Source organism: Crocodylus porosus, unplaced genomic scaffold (assembly GCF_001723895.1).
Source record: "Crocodylus porosus isolate Cpor-Errol unplaced genomic scaffold, CroPor_comp1, whole genome shotgun sequence".
Classification (NCBI taxonomy): Eukaryota; Metazoa; Chordata; order Crocodylia; family Crocodylidae; genus Crocodylus; species Crocodylus porosus.
Genome location: NW_017728921.1, coordinates 24,878,940 through 24,896,003, shown reverse-complemented (window position 1 = coordinate 24,896,003; position 17,064 = coordinate 24,878,940). Strand labels below are relative to the sequence as shown.

The following is a 17,064-nucleotide window of genomic DNA, read 5'->3' as shown; positions in this document are numbered from 1 at the left end:
CAGCTGCCAAATATTTAAAAAGTTGCCATAAAAGGGTGGCAAACAAGTTTTGTCCCTGGTCTCTGAGGGTAGGACAAGAAGCAATGGGTTTAATGAGAAAGAAAGCAGATTCACTCAAATCTCAGGAATAACTTCCTAAATATCAGAGTGGCTAGACATTGGAACAAGCTGCCTCATGAAGCTGCAGAACTGCCTTCCCTGGAAGTTTTCAAGAAAAGGATGAATAAGCAGGTCTCTGGGTGGGTTAGGTACAGAAAACCTGCCTCCATGCAGGGGGTTGGACTATATGGCCCTTGAGGCCCCATGCTAAACTCACAGAACCTCCAAAGTGCCACCATGGCTGATGGGCTGTAGACAATGCCTCCGGGGAAGGAAGGACGACAAGCATTTCCTATAGAGTAATCCTAAAACTTTCTGTGCTAAGGACTCACTGCCATCATCACACTGTGACCATGAGGGAGTAGGCACAGTAATGTAGGCATTGGCTATGCAGAAGGTTGGCCCCTTAAATTCCCTGCACTCTCTCCTCTCAGTCTGAGGGGAGACTTTCCCCATAAAGGCCTGTTTCCTTTTATAATCTGCCATGACCTGATGGAGTGAGCCATGTGCCCCAGCATCTGAGTGCAGGACTTGAAGCCAGGAGCTTTTGAGTCTAATTCCAGCTCTGACACTGACTGTTTCCGAGGTCTTGGGGGAGTCACTTCCCTGGGCCTGCAACTCCATTTTCCCACTAGTACAGTCATGGGGGAGAAATAAAAAGGAGTGGGAGAATTACTTCCATGGGCCAAATTCTGCTGGCAGAAATTGTTGGAGCTCCAGGCAATGATACCAGCAGAGACTCTGCTGTAGTGTTTGCAAAGTGCTTTGGAGACAAGTGCTGTAGACTAGGTTACTTGCATTCATTCATTTTAATCAATAATAATTGGATTTGTAAATGACTCCTTCTTGGACCTGTGGATTCATCCTAGATCTCTCATCTTTAATACTCAGCTCTCTGGATACTAGTGATGACATTTTCAGTGTCCATCACTGCCTTTGACCTAGACTGGGGATGGGGGGAAACAGACACTGTGCCTTTTTTTGTTGTTTCTGATGGACCAAAAAAAATGCTTGAAAGACTCTCCTCTTCTTTGATGCTCCCTAGAAATATTGGGAATATCAAATCTTTTTTTCCCCTTCCTTTTCTTAGCAGACTGTTTCCTTTTGGAGTTCACCATGTTGACACTGAGCAAGAAGCATGACCTAGCAATGTCAACACAGCACTGGGAGCTAGGCACTCCTAAGTACTCACCCCAGCTGTCTGTTCTGCTGGTGGGTGAGTTGTGGATTTTTACTCTGAAAGGGAAGCATCCCCAGGAGACAAGGCAAGAGTTTCAGGAATTGCCGGTCACTCTGAGTGATTCAACTTAAGATGATTTCTAGAGGCCTGGTTTTCAGATAGTGGACAGTTAGCATTTTCTGAAAACCAGGCCCCATCTCAGGACTTCTCAAGCAGGTCTGTCAAACAGCGGAGTCCCCACCACAAGGCCGTAGTCACTGCTGAAAACTTTGTGACTTTAACCAAAGGTCCCTTCTCACAATTGTGTCCCAGGCATTTGAATAAAACAGATGTGCACAAAAATAAAAACAACAAAACCACAGAGAGTTTTTCAGACAGATTGAACGAAAATCTCTTTCCCATCTCGATGACTCAACTTTCATTCTTTTGGTAAGAAGGAGCTCACAAGCCAACTAGTTTCCCAGCCATCTACCGAGTCCTCCAGGAAAGAAGACACCTGAAATTCTGAGGCAATTAACAGGCAACAGAGGGGACAAATTGACTGTGGTAGAGCCTGGATTGTTCATACTGAATGGCTCAGAGGCAGCTCAATGCACAGTGAGTTGCTGAATTAAGGACTAGCAGCTCAGATGTTTGCTGCACCTTATCCTTCACCAGGCACCACTTCTCCAATGATCAGCTGGGGTTCACCAGTGGTCCCATAAGCCTGACCAGAAAAGCATGCTTTGAAATAGAAGCTGCAGAACCACAGCTGCTAATCCCCCTGGCTAGTTTGTAAATCCTTTATCATCACAGGGGGATAAGGACTCGGTTCTACCATCCATCATTTCAGGCCTTCTTATCTGTCAGAAGGAAGCAAACATGAGCACAAATGCAATTTTCCTGGCTTGTCGGGGCATTTTCAAAGCAGCTGTTCACTGCTTAGTCCCCTATAGTATCCAAACCTCTGGGACTTGGACCTGGATCTTCCACACTCATAGGCTAATAAGCCACAGCACCAGACTGAATGTCAGACCACCTCAGCCTTGGCCCTCCCACGAGGTTCCCAATGTGGGACCAGGTGACCTAGGTGGAACAGTAAGAGCCACAGGCCCCTGATAGGAGGGCTATAAAACCCTTCCACTTCTTGGAAAGCCTGAACCACTAAAACACTGTTAGGTGTTTGACTTCCCGGTCTTAATTAACCAGTACCTTGATCATGACCTTATCTTGACAACCTGGCAACTGCATGGATACCTGGCTTTGACCTCAGCTACCTGGCTTCTGGTAAACCCCTGATTCTGGTCCTATTGTCCTAGGCCTGCTTGTTGTCCCTGGTTTCCTGTTCCCTGGGTCCTGCTTCCTGAAATTCCTAGCTTCATCCTTGTTCCCACTTTCTGTCTGTTGACCCTTCTGCTGTAGACTGCCTTGCCCATTCCTGGCGTAGCCTGGGGACCACCTGTGTCCCAGCTGTAAGCCTGACATGTAGAGTGCAACTAAACTGACCAACAGTTACACCCCACTTGGGACTGGGGCTTAGAAGGACTTCAAAACTAACCTTTACTTACTCGATGCCCCTGGGTCTCTATCCAAGGGTAAATACCATGTGATGTTATCTAAGGGTACAATGCCACATGATGCTATCTTACTACAGGCACATCTCTCAGTGAACAGCCTACACAAATATACTCTATGTAGCAGAAGCATAGGTGACTGGTAGGAGGTGCACAGCACATGCCCCCCCGACAACCAACACTGATGCTTTCAGCAGGGCTGGTGCCCCTCCTGACAGGGTTGCCACCATCAGCGGCTTCTGCAGGTGCTCCCGCAGATTCAGGATGCCCAGTCACTCACAATCAGAAGCAAATACAGGCAGAAGGCCTCCTGCATGGGTTGTATGGGATCTGTAAGGGCTGAAAGGCTTTGGAAGCCAGGCCCTGGATCATATTTCTGTGATATGAGACACATGCATGATAGATGTGTCATAGCTGTGCCTTTCATCTGATACCTCCAGATGGTATAGACCAAAGAAGAATCTAGCTGCTTTGCCCTCATGTTGTAGGTGCCCTAATGGTATTTTCTCCTGGTTTCTATATTGCATAAACTTATATAGGGAGTTTTATGCATTACCAGGTCCCTCTCCAGGTGAAGCAGAATCTGATGACACCACTAGGGTTATATAAAGGACAAGCAGGTACTCTCCAGTCTTTCTTTCTGCAGTTCTCCTAACGCTATTCCAGTCGTCAGCCTCCACACAGCTAGGCTGATGCTCTTGTCTGACCGGCAGTAACCAGTCACATTCAGGCCTGTACACACACACAGACATCCTACTGCTCCTAGGCCCCCCATGCAGTTCTGCCAATGTCTCTCATGCCAGACTCAAGTCTTCAAGAGTCCAGGTTTCCCTGCCCCTCCCAGTGAAGCAAGAGTCGCTCTAACCCTCCTCTGAGGCCCTTTTCGAAAAAAGAAGGCTAAATCCCCTGGGACTTAGGCCATGGACAGGTTGTCCAAGTCATGCCATATTTTCCAATGCATGAATTGCACCTGTGTAAAAGATGCATAGCCCCCACATAGTTACAAATTGATTGGAAAAAAGATTTTTAACATAAAGCTGATAGAATTGTGGTCAACGCTGGGTATGGTGATCTTGGCTTTTTTTAATTGTGTAGCTAGCTTCTGTGTATGTGACACACCTTCAGTTCAGACTCTCTTTTTCAGAGGAAAACAACTGCATCATGTACACTGGAAAATACAGTACTCACTTATGCCTGAAGACAGGGTCGCCATCCAGGCATCATAAGGAGAGCCACAGTTAAGCCCCATCTACCTCTCCCAAGTGCTAAAAGCCTGAACTACTGTAATTCTGCTTTTACATACTGTTGCTCCAGGACAAGAAGAGATGGAAGCCCCATCAACCCAGCCCTGTCATGGGCTGCCACATGTCTCTGCGGGTCCCTGAATCCCTGTCCTCATTACTCTATCAGGCAGCATGGATGATAATGAGCCTTTCTCTCTCTGTAACCTGCAAACAGATCAATGGCCACAATAGACAGAAGGATACTTGGGCTTAGTTGTTTCTGCATGATGGGATCCCATGTCTTCGATGTTCCTAGCTTCTTGCCTCTTGCCCTGACTCATCTCCAGTTCTTTCCCTGGAAACCTGGCTCTTGTGGGCAGGAGGACTCCATCCAGGAAGGGTGGGGACATCATGATGGACCATTTTGCTGAGTTGCAGAACTGCATTGTTCACAGGATCATAAGACAAGCCACAACAGCTACCAGATCAGTGCTCTAGCAGAATCTAGAAGTACCCTTCTAAAAGAACCAAACCCAGTGCAGGTGGGGGAGGTCCCACTGCCATGCTGTGCTAGGCAGGCTTCCAACTTTCCCTGCTTCTGTACTGCAGTACCTATTTTTGAGGGCTGTGTTGCATTACACTCAACAGCAATGGAGGATCTGTGCATGCACCCCCAGAAAAGCCAGCAGAGCTGGTGGCCATACCTGAATGCAGGTTCCAACACTCAGAAGCACGAGCACATTAAGACAAAGGTAGAACCTGTCAACCTAGCTGCCCTTCCCTACATCGATTGCAGCTGTTCCTGGAACAGAACTGCTCTTCCAGACTAAGGATCCAAGCAGAGACAGCTGCTCTGGAGTCCCAGGCCAGATGGTAGTGGGCTCTAAAATAGCAGCACCAAAACTTTACCCAGCAGCCCCGCAGCCCCAGCCATGTACAAACAGACAATTTGGACTATCTCCTGGTTTCAGGATCATGGGTGATGAGGGGTAACAAGGCTGCCACCAAAACTCTAACTGGAGCCACCACTTGAGAGAGCAGTCCCCAGAGCGTAGCAGCCAGAGCTCCCCTACTCCTCAGAGTCACACAGCAAAGGAGCACAGCTTTGGCAATGAGCTAGGGTCACCAGCATCCTGGAATTTCTAAAGAATATGGCAGCTTACCCGGAGTGTGCGAGAGTGCAGTGGGGGATTCTGCCTTGTCAAAGGCAGGTCTCTCACCGGCACATGAAGATGAAGACCCACCCTGGCTGTGGAAAACAGAGAAACTGGGTGATCTAGCTGATTTCAAAGATATTTGCTTGCCTCTCTCTGAGGGCTCCATGGCTACCTCCTGCTGCACACAAAAAGACTGGCATGCAGGAGCCACACAGATCTACTGAGATCCCCCAGGACCAATATAAGTGATAGATGGGAATCTACCCTCTTTCACAGTGCAGTTGATAGATCACACTGTGTACACAGGTTGCTGCCTTGCAAGCCAGCTCTGCAAGGGGATCTGGGGTTGGATTCCTCATCAGTCCCCTCCCATGCACCTGTCATGTTATGTTCTGACAGATTGTCATGGTCTCACACATCAGTGCCCTGTGCACATGAGATACCAGGGGACCCAGACAGACTGCAACTTCCTCCATGGCACCCTGGGGTGGGACAGCATCCAAAGTCCTGGAAGATCAGAAAGGCTGGGGAGTCTAGGGGCACAGCAGCAGGGAGCATGGGTACAGGTCTGAGGCTGGTTGGGAATGAGATGGACATACAACAGCTGTGACAGTGCTGACATGCTGCTAATGTGTGCCCAGCACACTGGCATAATGCAGGTTAAAGGGAACAGAGCAAGAGGCTGTGTTAGGGCAGCAGAAAGAACTACCCCCCCACCCAGCTGCCTCCTATTACCTATGTAGGCATGGCTGCCCTCACAATATTCCTTAACTATTCAACAGCTCATAGCTCCTCTGTGGCTAGCTGTGCCCCAGCCTGAAACCTTGCCCAAATCAGACCCCTTCTTCCTACTTTTGAACCCCTAACTCCTGGCTTGTGACCCCCACCTCATAACTCTGGACCTAACCCCTGGATCCTGGCATTCTCTCTGGTATCAAGCCCCAGGCCCACAACAAGCTGGGTGTGTGGCTAAAGGTTTGAAGCATGTGTTATGACTGAATTAGGGCCTGGAGAACATGGCTATCATCTTGGTGATCCCAAAACCACACTAGTGTAGTTGGGGGTCAGTGCCAGTTATGTCCAGTAGAAGCTGGCTAGGGATAAAGGGTGGAAAAGCAAAAACATGCTACTGGCTTGGACCACCCACAGTCAACAAAGGAAGGGCACAGAAGTCCTGGCAGGCATTTTTGACCACGTAGAGCAGATTGGCCTGTGCAGCCATGTGCCACTGGGATTGCCCCAAGCTCACAAGTATGTTCCAGCTCACTTGGGGAAACTACTGTGCAATGTGGTCCTTTGGGCCAAGCAGAGCCCAGGACACTGATTCACTGATTGCACATGTCAGCCAGTTCAAGATTGTACAAGCACCTCAGAGCTGAAAGGTTCAGGGGTCAACTTCCCACCCTGCCCATCCCTTCCCTAAGTGCTGCAATACTAGATGGGAGTTACAGGCTCTGCAGATGTGTCCCCCACTTGCTCTCGCACTTCCCCAGCAGAGGAGTCTGGACTCCATTGCCCTTGCTGTCCCAGCCTTTGACTGCACTGAACCTAATGAGGAACACGTGGCTTCAAAGAGACCCTGATCTGTTTGGCAAAGAGCACTACAAACAAGGAGGGTTAAAGGTGAGCGCTAGTCTGCAGCTGAGCAAACAGACAGCCTCCCCACACACACACTGCAGCAGATAGGCTGGCTTTCACCATCAGATATGGGGTGGGAAGATGGAAGTGCTGCAACCATGCAGGGGGATTCCCAGCTTCTAGAGGACTCTCCCCTGCGTCTTCAAATACCAGACACACTGGGAATCTACTGATCTGGAAAGTGCAGGGAAAGGAGCCTGGGAAATGGGATGGCATGTGTCCTGCCAACCCTATGCATGCTAAGCCAAGCATGCGACACAAGAACCCTGCAACAGGTGGGACATGGTGACAGCACGAATTCCAGGTCCGAGGATAGTCAGGGCAGCACTCACAGGAGTCAAGATTTGTTCCTGAAATTGGAAGAGGTGAAATGGTGCCCCTGAAGGCAGTTGGAGCACAGCAAAGGAGACCCACTGAGGTAGCACAGCTACCGCTAGGGTCACTCAGGGACCGAGTAGGGAAGGGCAGCTGCATCATCCCACCAGGGAAACACCTCCAGAGATGCACTAATTTGCCAATGCCTGGTGCCACCCTGCCCACTTTTGTGACCCGTCCTGTATGGCTGTGGTGTTTGGGCCTTGCATACTGCACACCTGCTTCTCTCTAGGGAGTCTGTCCAGTGCTAGGGACCTAGTGTCACAAGGTGACAGGGCTCCATGTGCTGTGTCCCTGCATCTTCTGTGACCTCACTTAGCTCTGGGGATCCTGTCATTTGTGATGAGGGCGGTGTTCACTTGGGACCCCATAAGAGCATAAGATCCTATGATGCTTTTGTATGCGAGCATCATTGCTGGTATTTTCTCTGGGTGTGAACAAGATCTCCCTGTTATCTATGCATGTGTGTGTATGTGCATGTGTTCAATGTTGTGTGCAAGTGTATATCTCCCACCGACATATACACACACAATGCATGAGTGAGGCGTAAGATCAGGACAGCTGCCGCTTTGCCCTGTCCTGCTCCTCACCTCCAGCCCTGGCTGTCTGGCTGGCGCTGGGTCCCACAAGCTTGTGACTACTCTGTAACCACGCCAAGTGCCACAGATGTATTTCTTCCCTTTCCTGCAAACAGGCAGCTGTGGGAAAGCAGGTGCAGCGCAGAGCATCAGCAGCTCCCCTGGCCAGAGTGTTAACCACAGGCGTGTGGGGAGCCCTCAGCCCAGGGCAGGCGACTGGTGCAGGATGGGGGGCAGCAGGGGGAGAAGGGATTCTCAGATAGTGCTTGCATTTCTTCCTGGCACATTCCCAAGCCTTTGATCTTTAAAGCTACAGTTCTCCTCCTTTCCTCTGCCCCTTGCATCCTGGTCTTTCCCACCCCATACATCCCACCATCCCCCTCCCTACCTTTACTCTTTCCCCAACTGCAGCATGTAGGAACTGGGTCATATCCCTTTAAATAGCAGTGAGCTTCCTAATGGAACTCACTGTGTTGTATGACCCAATTCCTGGACCCTACAGTCATCTTCCCTTCCCTTTCCCCACCCCTGGCTTCAGCAGTAAGGTGGGGGACTTACCTGCTGTGATGCCAGCTCTTGGGTGTTAACCACACAAGTTCAGCGATCCCAGAGCCAGAGCCAGATGCGTTCCCAGCACTTTCAGCACCTGCTTGCCTCAACACCACCAAGTGTAAAGGGTGGGGCAGAAACTGAGCCCTTGCTCACAATGGGCCTGGCCTGCACTGGGCTTCTCTGGCAGGGCAGTATTGCTAAGAGATGCACACGGGGTGGGAGCAGCAGCTGGCCCAGTCCCTGGTACAAATGGGTAAAGCAGTTAAGAAGAATCTGCCCCCCCAAAGAACAGCTCTGTTACATCCTCACACAAAGAAGTTTTGTTTCCCCTTCTCTGGGCTTGAGGCTGCCCTGGGCTAACAAGAATATCCCGTCACATGCATACAACACCACCTCTCTGGACACCAGCTTATCTATCTTTTCTGGAGGATCAGGGTTTTAGCCTGGGCCAGCTCCTCTGCTGACCCAGGTTACCGTAGCTTCTCTCACTTGGTGCTTTGCAGCAGGAGCCAAGGTAAACTGGGGCATCCCTTCCCTTGCTGACACTCCTGAATGGGAGCTTGGACCAACTAAAGCACCAGACCAAAGGCAGAGACTCCACACCAGGTTTTGCTATGAGCCCTGGGCCTGGTGGGAGCCGGACTCTGCGCTGCGTGTGTTTGCTCCCTGTTTGCTCCGCAGTGCAGAGGTGATCAGTAAAGTTCCACTATGGAGCCTCTGGGCCTCAATCCAGGCATCTCCTAGCTACCTAGGACACAACACACACCATCCTGAGCTTTGCGGGCCTCTGGAGTTTTCCGGTGAGATAAATAGGAATTGTTGGTTGGGGTAAACCAACAACCACAACAACTTACCACATGAAAGGCCTCCAGGGCCATAGAGAGGTCTGGTGACTGGAGCTAGCCCTGGCTCTAGGTCTGCCTGCGGGACAGAGTGAGTAATGCTGTGACCACCAGATAGGCCTTGGCACTCCTGTGCCCAGGAACTAGCCAACAGCCAAGTGCTCCATTCCCAGCTGAGCCTGGGGCTGGAACCTGGATGCAAGAACAGCAGCAGAACTGCCACCAGTATGGGAGGAGCAGCTCCTGACCACAGAAGGGACCTCACAAGATCATGTAGTCCAGCCCCCTGCTCAAGGCATGACCGTCCCTGACCAAACCACCCCAGCCAAGTGTCTGTCCACCCTGCTCTCAGAAACTTTCAAGAATGCAGATTCCAGTTTTCCAGGTAGCTTGTTCTAATGCTTGATCAGTCTCGTAGTCAGAAAGTTCCTCCCAATCGCCAACCTACATTTCCCCTGCTGAAGTATACGGTGGCCTCTCTGTTGCTAACAAATAGCACTTGGTCTCTGCTGAACTAAACAGGCAAGGAGAAGTCCCAGAGGACAGCAGACCCTCAGCCCTTGCCTCCATCAGTACCCAGCTGCTTTCCAAGGTTGCAGACACCTCCCGTTTCAGCTGGAGCACGGCAGGTAGCAGTTGCTCATCAGGTTGCTTTCTTGTTGGATGTTGTGCAGTGCTGTGTGTTACAAGCCTCTCTGCTGGTGCAGGACATGGGACTAACACTAAGAGTGGGAAGAGCTATCAACCATATGCAGCTTTCCAGATGTGCTGCAAACCCCAGCTGTGTGTCCAAGCATGTGGAAAAAAGGCAGGGGCAATAAGAAATAAAGGGTCCTGTGATTCAAGTATCTAGATCAGTGGTTTCCCAACCTCTACTGGCCCCTGAGCAACAATACTGATCAAGTAATACACTGCAGGCAACACGATGTCTCTTCCCTGTCAGCCACTCTTCTACCTTCATAATTCTCTGTACCCATGAGCAATCTCAGAGAGACTCATGGGTAACATGCTGCCCACAAGCCCTAGTTTGTGGATCACCGTGCTAGGTGCTGCAGGCAAACAGACTAAGAGTCTGGTGAGTTTGTAATCTAACTGGACCAAAGAAAGGGTGACCATACTCAGAAGTCACATGGCAACCTGAGGGGACAGATTTCTGAGTCAGAGCAAACCCACATCGCCAGAGTTCCAGCCCAGAGCCTTGACAGCAGGACTGCCCTTCCTTGCTAGGTGTACATGAGACGTATAATTATTCCAATTGCAGGAAACTCCGACTTTTAACCATTTTTATTGTATCAACTTGGAACAAAAAGTTGGAAACCAAAAATTTCCCAAGGACTGGAAACATTAGAAAGCCGCTTCCCCAGATTTTCTCTGTATATATATATTTGTATCCGAGCCCAAATCAGCCGAAACTAGATGCCCAGCTCACAAGCCAGCCACATACTGACAGGGCAAGGCAGTTTGTCCAAGTAACAGGCAGGCAGCGTATGGCAGCCACCCTGTGGGGCCCAGGGTATTCCCACAGAGCTTTTCCATTCCTGCAAATCAGCATTTTTTTAAAACAAACCTTTTTCTCACTGATGATTGGCAGTTTGGGGCCATCTCCTGGAATCTATCTGAATCAGCGTTGATTGGTGGTACTGGGTTTCAGTCTAACATTGCTAATTTTACAGTGAAATACAGAACACGTAGAACACGGGGTGGGCACCTGTCACATTATTTTATGAATCCACATCAATCGGTCACTCAGTACACATGCATATCCATCTTAGGTACCAACACATGTGCAGTTTAGAGACTGTGTACATTTGTGTCAGATGTGTGTATTCATGAATGGTCCAATCCACCATTCATGAGTGGGTGTCAGATTAGGGCAGGCCAATGCTGAGCTGTGCTGTGTGGGAGGATCAGGGTGATGGATCTTGCAGGTTGATTGGCTCTGCCATGCAATTGATTTGAGTGGGTTTATTATAAAAGGGGCTGGTAACGTGGGGGTGGCCAGACTGAACCAGCACACTGGTGCATCTCAGACAGTGGGCAGCACCAGATGCAGCAGAGGAAGTTCCTCCTAATTGCCAACCTCAATTTCCCCTGCTGAAGCATATGGTGGCCTCTCTGATGCAAGCAAATAATGCATGTTGTCTGCTGTGCTAAACAGGCAAGGGAAAGTCCCAGAGGGCAAGAGACCCTCACCCCTTGCCTCTATCAGAACTCAGTCCTTCAAATGCCTCCATCCTCTGCATCCTACCAGGCTCCTGCCTTCAGTGTTACCTTGTGACAGTGAGTTCCTCACGTGCAGAACATGCTGGTTTAATAAGTATTCCCACTGATCAACTGTAAACCGGGGTAGTTGCGTGCTGCTGAGAGTGGGCTTATTAGGTTATCTTACTAGCAGATTTAGCTGTATTAGAGCTCAGAGTGAATTAGTTACAGTAAAAGCTTTGTTATCTGGCATGAGAGGGGTAAGGAGGGTGCTGGCTATCTAACAATTCTGGTTAATTGAGGGTTATACGGAAGATAATGACATACTTGTACTGCAAATATTTGATGAACATGCACATGCCAGATAGACACAGCAAAGATAGATTCCGGTTGCTAAAGTAAGGATTTGTATTGGGGGATATTGGAAATTTTGGCTAATAGAGTATTTCGGTTAGTAAAATGCCGGTTAACACAGCTTTTACTGTATTAATTTCTATGCCAATTAAGGATATTTGTCGTCACTGTGGTTTTGATCCCTGTATAGAGCCTAGAATGTGTCCAGGCTGTGCATGAAACATATAAATATAGAAAGATGCTATTGGTACTTTTGTTATGTATTGGTATTGTGGAAATGTCTAGATCTCCCAATCACGGACAGGGACCCCATGCTGTTAAGACACTATGTATGCCTGTCATCCTACAAATGAACTGCACATGGCAGATCCACGCAGCACCAACACTGTGAGCAGAAAATCCTGCAGAACATCTGACAACATAAAAATCAAAAAGATTCAAGAGTGGAAGTTGGAGCCTAGACACAGTAACATATGTGTTTTCAGCTCCCTCAGAGCTCTGGCATGTGGTTTATAGTAATCATATGGATGCTGCTGACTGCTCCTGGCACACCCAGCTGGAACGCACCTGCTGTGCTGCTGAAGATACAGGTGCATCCAAGTGAGCTCCCACCCAACCTGCTTCCAAATGCTCCAGCAAGAGCCAGGTACATCAGGTGTAACCAGATATTCTGGAAGCATCCAGCAATAATGGGGTCACTAGTCTTCCAGGATAGGTCTGGACAGAATATGCCCACTTGAGTGCTAGACACTGTCTGCACTCCCCTACATTCCCAGGGGACACTGATGGATGTGCCTAGTTGTGTGAACATTGACACAGGGCCAGGCCCTTGCTGTCATGCACTGACCCTCGCTGTCAAGGCCAGGAAGCTGTTAGTAGAAGAGTGTCCACAGTGCAAGGGAGCAGCAACCAAACAGGCATGGGAAGGAGGAGGGGACAAGGAGAGGAATTAGCTACTCTAAAGGGTGATCACAGCAATGAAACAACCAAAGACACTACAGTATTTCCCCATCCCAGGCAGGACAGACACTCACAGCTCTGTGCAAAGGGTTAAATGCAACACCAGCCCAAGCAAATTAGCCAAAAAGAGTCCCATGTCATCATCCTTAACCCTAGTCTTGGCCATGGTAGAAACAGGATCGTGGGCAAGGGATGTTCCCAACCCAGCCTAAAGAGGGGCCTGTAGCCAGGGGCCTGCATGCAACTAGGGGTGGGGAGGACAATCCAGTGCATCATTGACTAAGGCATGTTTTGGGAGTGCGGAGAAGAGTCTATGAGAGCAACTCTGTATTACATGCCAACTCTTCATGCTGGTAATACCCTCCAATGCCAGACACGAACTGAGACTGTCCTTGGATGCGAACAGACCCTTCTCCCCGAACCCTGCCAGCCCAGAAGATCATGTGCCATCTCCAGGTTGCAGATGTCCCTGTGAATGCCCTGCTTGCTTGTCTGGTGCATCCCTCATCCAGACCTAACTTCCCCTGCATATAACCCCATGCAGAACCAGTGACACGTGATACTTCCTAGTTATCTCACCCGTCCTTTCCCTAAAGGCCCTTCCTGGTGGGTGTATAGCCGAGCCCGCATCTTACAGAGCTGGGTAGAAACTGAGGTGAGGAAGGGACTTGCCCTAGACCACAGGGAAAGTCTGTGGCAGAGCCAGGAAGTAAAACCCTGTCTCTGTTCCTTTGGACAGGGCTGGCTCTAGAGGACGCATAGCAGCCAGAGGGCAGGACCGTGCCATATGGAAGGAACTGATTCCACCTCATTTTAGCTCCCTCAATTGACCCTGAGGTCTCCCTTATTTTGGGTTTTGCCCCTCAGTAAGACCTGGATTTTGCTGCATCCCCGCTAAGGATCTGAACCCCGATGGCCAATCCTTCCTATACCTGCCTCCTTGCTGCGGGCAGCCTGCCTACCTCTTTCACCCCAACCTTCCCTCTGTTTGAGAACACCATGCATTTCATGCTGTGGTCATGCCTGTAGCCAGTGCCAGAGCTCAAGACAGCCCCCACCACGCCCTGGGGGCCCATTCTCACCCATGCCCGTGGGCTGGGAGTCCTACCACCAAACCTCAGCCCACACCTGGCATCCACAGGGCCTCACAGGATACAAAATACCATCCAAGTGCTAAAGAAGGGAAAGGAAAAATGAAAAGCAGGAGAAAGGAAGGCAGGGAAAACCTCTCCTAGTAACCTCAAAGGAAGAAGACAGGAAAGGAGATCATGTGAGACTATTATACAGTGGAAAGGAGACTTGTTGGGTGCTCAGATATGTGACTGGAGGTATGGACATTTCAACAATTTTCCATTCACTAAAAGGGCCAGGGCCTACATTGTGTGTAAGGTGCCCATGGTAACTGCCTTTGTTCATGCTGTTACCTCACAGTATGGGGGTAAATTAAACCATGGTAACCTGCCCCTTTCCTTGAAGGCTGTTACAGCAAGTTAGTTCACATGTCCCACAGAGTAAGCGTGTGCACACAGGCAGGAAAAATAGAAATTTTTCCTATCTCCACACTGTGAAGCAGACAACAGAAGTGTGCATGGCAGGCAGAGACAGACAGATCAAAAGAGCGACCGAGATGCATATCAGGTGACTAGGCAGCCAGACAGAGAGGTGTTGTGTCTGTTTTTCGGACGCCCGCATCTCTGAATATGCCCGAGTGCCGTGGGGGAAGGGGAATGCATGCTCAGGTGCGACTGTTCCTTACAGACCCTGGGCACAGACTAGAGGACCCCTGGTGTCCCTGTGAGCTACTCTGTCTCCACATCTGAGGCCAGCAGAAGGATGTTTGAGGAAGTCTCCTAGCTGGGTTTTGCTCCTGCACAGGGGTGATTTCCGCAAGAGACCACACCTAAGTCAGGGTCATCCTCATGGATGTCTTTGGCCAACAAGTCAGCAAGAATGCTAAGCCTACACAGAGTTAGCAACGGTCCTGCCAAGCCATAACACCCAACTCCAGTGGCAGCTTCGCACCCCTGCCCCTCCTGAGACACCTAAGCACACATGGGTCCTTCTCTCAGACACCTCCAACCCGAACACGCAACCTTCACCAAGCTCTTTCCTACCTGTGTCCTGGCGGAACTGGTGCATGGACTGCAAGTCGATGATGTAGGGGGCCAGCTGGGCATCCACCTGCCCCAGCACCACGCTGCCACGGGCATCCTCCTTCAGCACGTTCTCGATGTGGTGGCAGACAGCAGCCGTGTAGGGCCGCCAGCGCCCATGTTCATTCAACCATTCCCACACCACCACGCGGGCCAGGTTCTGGGGTGGGAAGCCCAGCCCATTCACCGAGATCAGCGCCCCTGAGTTTTGCCGGGACATGGTGAGGGCGCAGCAGAGCAGGGAGCCAGGGAAACCAGAGGGGTGTCGGGAGAGCAGCTGGGGGGATCTCAGCAAAAGAACATCTTCCCAGGTCCTGTCCCCTTTACTGAAGAGGCCGGGAGGAGGGTGGGAGGAGGGGGCACCTCCAAACTTGCCTGGATCAACTCTCAACCTCTGGCTTCCCAGTCCTTCAGAAAACAGTGTCCTGAGGAACCCGTAGCGTTATTCTTGTGATGTGCTGTGCCCTGGGGAAACGGCTGCTGCTGCAAGCATGGGAGACCGGTGTGCTGCTGCCTGCAGACACAGACACTGTCTAGTCTCTCAGCTGCACGTGGAATCAGGTTAAAGCAAGCACCTTATCTGCTCCCCAATCCTGCAGCCCCACAAAGACCTTGCACGGCTGGTTGGAGCAGTGGGGAAGATGATCCAGGCCTCTCTTCCTCACACACACGTACACACTCTGGTCTCCAGCCAAGGGAAAACTCTCAGGGGCAATGGAGTACCCCCACCCTGGGAACACCCATTTTCTCCTTCTGCCTCTCTCTTCTTCCCTCCCTACCACTGGTTACACCCAGCCCTGTCTGCTCTCACCATAGCCCAGCAGCCCCGCTGCAGGCTCTGGACTTCAGCAGCATGAGTAATGAGGGCCTCTGCAGAGGCCGGAGCAGCCAGCCAAGCCCGTGCATCTCAGGAGGCTCCTGCCTCTGTCCCCTCGGCAGGGCTGTGTGGGGCCAGAGCAATCCATAACAGGGGCAATCAAAGTCCAGCTGCTCTGCCTGCACCCCCCCTCCCTGCCTGATGCCAACAGGTTCCCTGGCTCAGACACAAGAGACCACACAGACCCCTCACTCCAGTAGGCCACTTCCTCTCCTGCAGGCCAGGCTGCTGGGATGGGATCAGAGCTCCATCCCCTCAGGACGCAGCTGGCTCTGGCTGCAAGCAACGCCACCTAAGTCTATCCCCAGGGCAGGCATAGCCCTCTGGGCAAAGCTGTGCATCCCATGGCTGGCGTGTGTGGCATCAGCGTCCTTCTCTGGACAGGGCTGCAGGGAGGACGGGGTAAGGAAGGGCTCCCAAGGAGCTGCAACTGCAGCAGGGACCCCCTCTGTCTCCGCACGTCCTGCTCCTCCGTCTATGTCATGGGTGGCTCCGCAGCACCGGTCTGGTCCCCGTCTTGGTCGCGTGGGGAGGATTCAGTCTGCTGGCTTCCAGAGGACAAAAGAGGGGGGTACCAGCTGAAAGGGGAGAGCATTCATCAGTGGCCAGACTCCTTGTGGAGGACATCAGACACCCACTACCCACATCAGTGCTCTGTGCCCCACTTCTGTCTGAGCCTGCACTGTCCTACCTAGGGACTCAGCCAGGCTCCCTGTGCCGTTTCCTTCCCTCTGCCCTCCTTGTCCATCTCACCCATCTGCCCGGGCATTCACACTGCACCAGCTACTTCTGGTACCCCCAACCTGCCTCTGTATCACCGCTCGCTGGAGACTGCCCCCAGCCACCAGCACAGTGGGCACATGGGAACAGGGGGACATATGAATGAAGAATGTGTGCCCCGAGCCCCTTGCTGACCTGCCGGTGGGCGGGCTGGCACGCGGTGCCCCCATGCTTATCCGGCGGGGTCACGATGCAGCGGAGCAGCGCGCCCCTCGCACCGACTCGCCCACACTCCCTGCACCCAATGCGGCCCACTGGAGCGAGGGAACGGAGCTCTGTGCCAGCGCCAGCCCAGCTCTGATTTATGACCCACACTGCAGGCACAGCTCCCTGCCTGCCGGCGCTCGCCACGGCATCTCCCACCTGTCTAGGGGGTCATGGTCCCCAAATGAGGTCACAGGCAGTGCCCACGGCAGCTCCCCAGCCCCAGGCCTCCCAGAGCTCCTGCAGGGAGCTGGAGACCGGGGGGCAGGGGGTGCGGTGCCCCCAGCGACTGCGCTGCACCGCCAGGGCCTCCGCGGCCCATGCCAGGGTGCGAGGG

General features: G+C 51.5%; 1 protein-coding gene across 1 annotated transcript in view; it reads right to left on the bottom strand.

The window, feature by feature from the left end:
- The window catches only part of DTX1 (deltex E3 ubiquitin ligase 1), an 86,321-nt gene extending 69,972 nt beyond the window's left edge, over nt 1-16,349 (bottom strand). The window contains exon 1 of the mRNA XM_019539331.1: nt 14,828-16,349. Coding sequence (XP_019394876.1) covers nt 14,828-15,086 — 259 coding nt within the window. The 5' untranslated portion in view covers nt 15,087-16,349. The remainder of the gene's footprint in view (nt 1-14,827) is intronic.
- Between the last annotated feature and the right edge of the window lie 715 nt (nt 16,350-17,064).